The sequence below is a fragment of the Mandrillus leucophaeus genome, unplaced genomic scaffold (genome assembly GCF_000951045.1).
Source record: "Mandrillus leucophaeus isolate KB7577 unplaced genomic scaffold, Mleu.le_1.0 Scaffold53, whole genome shotgun sequence".
NCBI classification, from domain to species: domain Eukaryota; kingdom Metazoa; phylum Chordata; class Mammalia; order Primates; family Cercopithecidae; genus Mandrillus; species Mandrillus leucophaeus.
This window is the reverse complement of record NW_012105697.1, coordinates 2,547,915-2,554,313: the sequence shown is the minus strand read 5'-3', so window position 1 is coordinate 2,554,313 and position 6,399 is coordinate 2,547,915. Positions and strand designations below refer to the sequence as shown.

Genomic DNA, 6,399 nt, shown 5'->3' with positions numbered 1-6,399 from the left:
GCCCGTCTCGGCCTCCCAAAGTGCTGGGATTACAGGCTTGAGCCACCGCGCCTGGCCCGAGTTGACGTTTTTTAATGTAAAAAGGGCACTGGGGATGCCAGGGAGAGGATGAAAGGCAGGCGATGCGGGAGAGGCTAGGGAGGAGCCTCTTTGTAGCTATCGAGGGAAGAGAAATCTCCCATCTGTCTTTAGTACTTTCTCTCTCTACCCTGGACCCTAGCCTTGACCAGGCTACCGTCATCTCATGGAAACTGAGTAGCCTCTTAACTGGCCTCTGCACTTGACGTCACTGGGACGTGTCTCTTTCCCACTGACAGCCTTTCCATGGCTTCCCATGGCTCTTAGGGTGGGGTCTAAAGTGCTTGCTCTAATCTTCCAGGTCTGCAGTGGTCTGCTCAGCACGTCACCCACACGCCTCCCACAGTGCCTTCCCACTCCCTCCCCCTTCTCCTGCCCCCGTTATTCTTTCTGACTCCAGGCACATCTAGGCCACTTTCCACCCCAGGGCCTTTGTACAAGCCTGTTCCTTCTTTCACGAGTTCTCTGTGTATCTGACAACCCTGGTTCTACAGGCCTTTGATTCAATGTCACTTTCCCAAAGAGGCTTTCCTTCATCACCCAACTATCCAGGGCAAGCTTCTTTAGTTCTCTTTTTCATCATATCCTGAGGTCTTCCTCCGTAGCTCTAAGTATCGCCTGTAATCATCTAATTGTTTTCTTGTGAGCACAGGAATCTTGTCTGCCCTGTTCACCACTGCATCCAGGATGCATCAGTGAGTCGTTGTAAACACAGAATTATCATATGACCCAGCAATTCCACTCCTAGGCATATACCCCGAAAGATTTTAAAACAGATACTCTAACAAAACTTGTTTATAAAAATTCATAGCACCGCGACTCACAACAGTCAAAAGGTGGGAGCAACCCAGTGCACTTTACCTGATGATGGATAAACAGAGCGTGCTATATCCATGCAGTAGAGTATCACCCAGCAGAAACGAATACAGTCCTGATACAAGGTATACATGATGAACCTTGGAAATCCTACGCCAAATGAATAAAGCCGGATGCAAAGGGCTACGTAGTGTATGATTCCATGGGTATGAAATGACCAGAATAGGGGAGTTCTCAGAGACAGAGTAGACTAGCGGTTGCCAGGAGCTGGGGGAAGAGACGGTGTCATTGGTACAGAGTTCCCTTTGAGGATGTTGAGAAGATTCTGGAAACAGATTAGTGGTGATGGCCGCACAGTATTGTGAGTGCACTGGAAGTCACTAACGGTTAATTGTATGTTGTGTGTGTTGGGCCACAAGTCCTAAGACCTGTGAAAAAAATGATCAAGTGAATGTATAAAGGGAGTTCCTCCTGCCGGGCACGTCCCTGTCATTTTTAATGTGTTTCCTTGCCCGTGTCAGGCAGTGGCTTGCAATTAAGGGTGATGAACTTGGGACTTCTCATGCAATTCTGGGTGTCTATGATTGCAGCTTCCAAATCCACCTGTGTTCCTTACCTCACATGCCAGGCAGCTGGGATGAACCTCCCCCAGCCCCACCCCAGCGGTGTGAAAAGCCCATTCCCGACCGTAGCCTACCTGATGTCCAGTTCCGAGTTACAGTAGTGGCAGTAACACTTGGGAGGAACAAGTGAACCGGGAACAGAGAAAGAAACAGCTGGGGTGAGGCGAGTGAATTCCTTCCTTCCCTCCCTTTCTCCCCATCCCCCTCTCCCTTCTTTCCTGTCCTCCCCGTCTGCTCTTTCCCTCTGGTTGTGACATCCTGTGGTCTTGCTTCACTATTCAGCCCGCCTCTCACCACTCCCACCTTCTTCCCCATCTTCCAGCCAGTCCTCCTCATCCCCGTAAGCAGCACAATCCCCTAAGCTGGGGTTTCTCACTCTCAGGTTCCTGATGTTTTGACCCGGGTTATTTCTGTCGTGGTGCACTGTCTTGGGCCGTGTAGCATGTTGAGTGGCCATCCTGGCCTCTGCCCACTAGATGCCAGTCGAGTGCCCTCCTCCAGCTGTCACAACCAATCCTGTGGTCCAGACACTGTTGAGTGTCCCGTGGGTGGCAACGTCACCCCCGTTTCAGAACCACTAGCATAACTCAAGTCTCTGTCTCAGGCTCATCTCCCTGTTCTCTCCATTTCCCTTATTCCTCACACCCAGCGCATAAGCAGTTCCTGTAGAACTGCGGCACGGTTCTCATCTCCACCAGCACCGCCACGTCTCCTGCCCTGGCTGGTCCAGGGCCTCCTCTCCATCTGTCTGCTCCCACTCTTGCCCTGATTCTGATCCACTCTCCACAGGCAGCACCGAGAAGGATCCTTTCGTAACTCAGAAGGGATCTCGCTGATGGCTGTCCACCAGATTAGAACACAAGCTTCCTTCTCGTCTGGTCTATGAGAACCTTACATGACCTGGACCCCCCTGCTCCTCTCAGGTCACATAGATGCTCCTTTGGTTCCTTGAAGGCACTCAGCGTGTCCCTGCCTGGGGGTCTGCTGGGCCTGCTTTGCTTACAGTGGTCACCCCCAAGCTGCTCTGAAGGCAAGATCCTTCCACTGTCTCATCTCTATGTCCAGACGTCACCTGCCTGGGGAAGGCTGCCCGTGGCCCTGCTCGCTCTGTGATATCACCCTGATTTAGTTTATGTTTTTTGGAGCTGGTTGCTTGTTTCTCTGCAGTCCTCCTGCCATCCCAATCGTGGGAGCTTCAGGGACTCAAGGACGTTATGGGTTCTGTTCTCCTCTGAGTCCCCAGCATCTAGGATGGGTCTTCCACACACGTGAATATTTGAAGACTGACTGAATCAATGAATGAAGGATGACCTGTCCTTCTTTTTTTTTTCCTATTTAATTTTTTGAGTCAGAGTCTCACTCTGTCACCCAGGCTGGTGCGATCTCGGCCTCCTGGGTTCAAGTGATTCTCCTGCCTCAACCTCCTGAGTAGCTGGGACTACAGGCATGCACCACCACGCCTGGCTACTTTTTGTATTTTTAGTAGAGATGGGGTTTTACCATGTTGACCAGGCTGGTCTTGAACTCCTGGCCTCAAGTGATCCAGCTGCCTCGGCCTCCCAACGTGCTGCGATTACAGGCGTGAGCTACCACGCCCGGCCTGGCCTGTAGTTTCTTGCACTCTGCCTTGTGTTCACCTCTCTGAGTCTGGCACATGGTGTTCCCTCTGGAATGCTTCCCCTGCTTCCCCTCCTCAATTGGCTAATTCCATCCTGTCCTTAACCCACAGTGGAGGTGTCACCTCCTGCAGAAAGCCTTCCATGAGCCCACGCTTCCCCTAGGCTGAGGTAAGCGCCGCTGCCTCCCGCACTAGCACCTGCTCGTGAAGTGCTACCACTCGGTGATCTGGTTCTCTCTGTGGCTGCCTGCCTCCTTTACAAACTTAGGACCTTCTTGAAGGTAGCTCAACCATCAAAGTCCCCAGCAACCAGCAACAAGCTTGGTCCTTATGAACGTCCCTTAGAAAAAGCAAGAGACAGCAACGGAGAGAGAGGCAGAATGAGTGACAGTATTTCAGAGGAGCCCCTGGGACTGTTAGTACAGAAGGGAGTAGCATTTATCCCAGTCTAGAGGTGGGAGGGAGGGAAGAAGGAAAGAGAAGGAGGGAGAGAGAATGAGGGAGGGAGGAAGGAAAGAAGGGGTGAAAGAAAGGGAAGGGGGGAGGGAGGGAGGGAGGAGGAGGAGGAAGGAAAGGAAGGGGGGGAGGAAGAAAAGAGGGGGAGGAAGAAAAGAAGGGGAGGAAGAAAAGGAAGAGGGGGAGGAAGTAAAGGAAGAGGGGGAGGAAGAAAAGGAAGGGGGAGGAAGAAAAGGAAGAGGGGGGAAGGAGGAAGGAAGGGGGAGGAAGAAAAGGATAGGAGGGGGAAGGAGAGAGCAAAGAGGGAGGAAGAAAAGGATAGGAGGGGGAAGGAGGGAGGAAAGGGGGAGGAACAAAAGGGAGGGAGGAAGGAAGGAAAGAAGGGCAGAGAAGGAAGAAGGATGGGAAGGAAGAAGGAAGGGAGGAAGCAGATGGAGGAAGAAAGAAAGGAAGTGAGAAAGGGAGGGATGAAGGGAGAAGGAGGAAAGAATAGGGAGGGAGGCGAGAGAAGGAAGAATTAAGGGAGGGAAGAAAAAAGGAAGAGAAGAAAGAAGGAAGGAGGAAGGAAGGGGAGGGAGGGAGGAAGAAAGAAGAGGGAAGAAGGAGAGAGTAAGGAATAATGAAGTGAGAGATGGAGGGAGGGAGGAAGAGCGGGAAGGAGAGAGTTTTACAGAAGGGCTCTCCCACCACTTCCTGCTTGGCACCTCCGTGGCTCCCTCCTTCGCTTCCTCTGTGCCCCTACTTCCCTCCTCTTTGCTTCCTCTCCTCACCCTCCTCCCCTCTGTGCTGCCTCCTTCTTACCCAGTCCCCTTTGTTGTAGGATACGAAGAGGTAGGTTATCACCATGTAGGCGCATTTCAGGAAGTTCCACGTGTTCTTCCTCTTGGGCAGTGGTTTCCTGGATGGGGTGGTGCCTGAGAAGGGTTTAACTGGAGAGAACCATGGAGATGATTGATGCTGATGGCCTTCCCTTCCTGCCCTAGAGCTTCCTGCCACTGCTGTCTCTCCATTCTGATTTCCAAACTCACATCTCTGCCTGCCTCCTGAATTGACATTTTGGTCCACACCCACCGTCACTGCCAGCTTCCCGCTTCTTCGTTACCACCATATCCCAGGCAGTCAGGAATGCCTTTTGGCTCTCGCACCTCACATCCAAGACGTCACCAAATCTGACCCTGTCTTGCCCAGATTTCTCACCCAGCTGTCAGGGGTTTGAACCAGAGTGACTCCATCTTGAATAGGGGCTGGGTAAAATGAGGCTGAGCCCTACTGGGCTGCATTCCCGGGAGTTTAAGGCATTCTTGGTCACAGGATGACAATAGGAGGTTGGCACAAGATACAGGTCACAAAGACCCTGCTGATAAAAACGGGTTGTGGTAAAGCAGCTGCCAAAACCCACCGAAACCAAGACGGCGATTAAAGTGACCTCTGGGGGTCCTCACTGCTCATTATATACTAATTATAACGCATTAGCAGGCTAAGAGACGTGTCCACCAGCACCGTGACGGTTTACAGATGTCATGGCAACATCAGGAAGTTCCCCTACATGGCCTAAAAAAGGGAAGCACCCTCAGCTCCAGGAAGTCTCCACTCCTTCCCTGGAAAACTCATAAATAATCCACCCTTTGTTTATCATATAATCAGGAAATAACTGTAAGTAGCCTCGGTCCAGCAGCCCTTGCTGCTGCTCTGCCTATGCGGTAGCCGTTCTTTTAGTCCTTTACTTTCTTAATAAACTTGCTTTCCCTTTATGGACTTGCCTCAAATTCTTCCTTGCACGAGGTTCGAGAACCCTCTCCGGGGGTCTTGATCGGGACCCCTTTCCAGTGACAAAACCACCACTTCTTCCCCGTCCCCAGGCTTCAGGCCCTGCTCTTGACGGCTGCCTCTGCCCCCGACGCCACCCTTTCTCTTTCTCATCCATCTCCCACATGAGTGCCCGCAGGATCTTTCTAGCACCAGATCTGACCGTGTCGCTTTCTTACTTCAAACCTCATGTGGTGCACAAGTGTTTCTTTCGCCTGTGTAACATTTTTCCCTTGTATTTTTATTTTAAAAGTATTACATTCAGAAAATCTCCTTTTTTTTTTTTTTTTTAACAGGTAAACCTGTCTGTCTAAACAGGTTTCCAATCAAAAAATAATTACCAGTGTACAGGCAAATACAAATCGAAAGAAAAAATTTAATTCTTCCTGTTGAAAATTCAGGAAGCGATTCCTCCTTGTCCCCTTTGCTTAGAGCATTTACTTTAGAAAACTTTTTGCCATCGCAAGTCTCTCTCTCTTCAACATTTACGCTAATCTTTTTCAAAGCTAAGGAAGCCTGCAGCCGGCATTATGACCCAGGAAGGTGTTTTTAAGGACCTGGAAACCATCCCTTGGAAATGTAAGCATCGAGGAAGATAGCACCCAGTTCTCCCCAGCTTCTTGTTGGGAGGGGATGGAGCCTAACTTTGGTGGGCACCTCACTCCAAGTAGCAAATCGACCTCCTGTGATATTTTAGAAGTTTAGCTGGGCGCAGTGGCTCATGCCTGTAATCCCAGCACTTTGGGAGGCCAATGCAGGCAGATCACGAGGCCAGGAGATCGAGACCATCTTGGCTAACATGATGAAACCCCGTCTCTACTAAAAATACAAAAAAAATGGCCGGGCACGGTGGCTCAAGCCTGTAATCCCAGCACTTTGGGAGGCCGAGACGGGCGGATCACGAGGTCAGCAGATCGAGACCATCCTGGCTAACACAGTGAAACCCCGTCTCTACTAAAAAATACAAAAAAATAGCCGGGCGAGGTGGCGGGCGCCTGTAGA

General features: G+C 51.0%; 2 protein-coding genes across 2 annotated transcripts in view; one reads left to right on the top strand and one right to left on the bottom strand.

Moving 5' to 3' along the window:
* Positions 1 to 6,399, top strand: part of LOC105551651 (zinc finger and SCAN domain-containing protein 5A) — a 106,525-nt gene that overhangs the window by 7,644 nt on the left and 92,482 nt on the right. The window lies entirely within an intron of this gene.
* Positions 1 to 6,399, bottom strand: part of LOC105551650 — a 37,788-nt gene that overhangs the window by 3,603 nt on the left and 27,786 nt on the right. Inside the window, exons 9-10 of the mRNA XM_011996985.1 lie at positions 4,393 to 4,520; positions 1,592 to 1,629 (exon numbers count right to left, since the gene is read on the bottom strand). Coding sequence (XP_011852375.1) covers positions 1,592 to 1,629; positions 4,393 to 4,520 — 166 coding nt within the window. The remainder of the gene's footprint in view (positions 1 to 1,591; positions 1,630 to 4,392; positions 4,521 to 6,399) is intronic.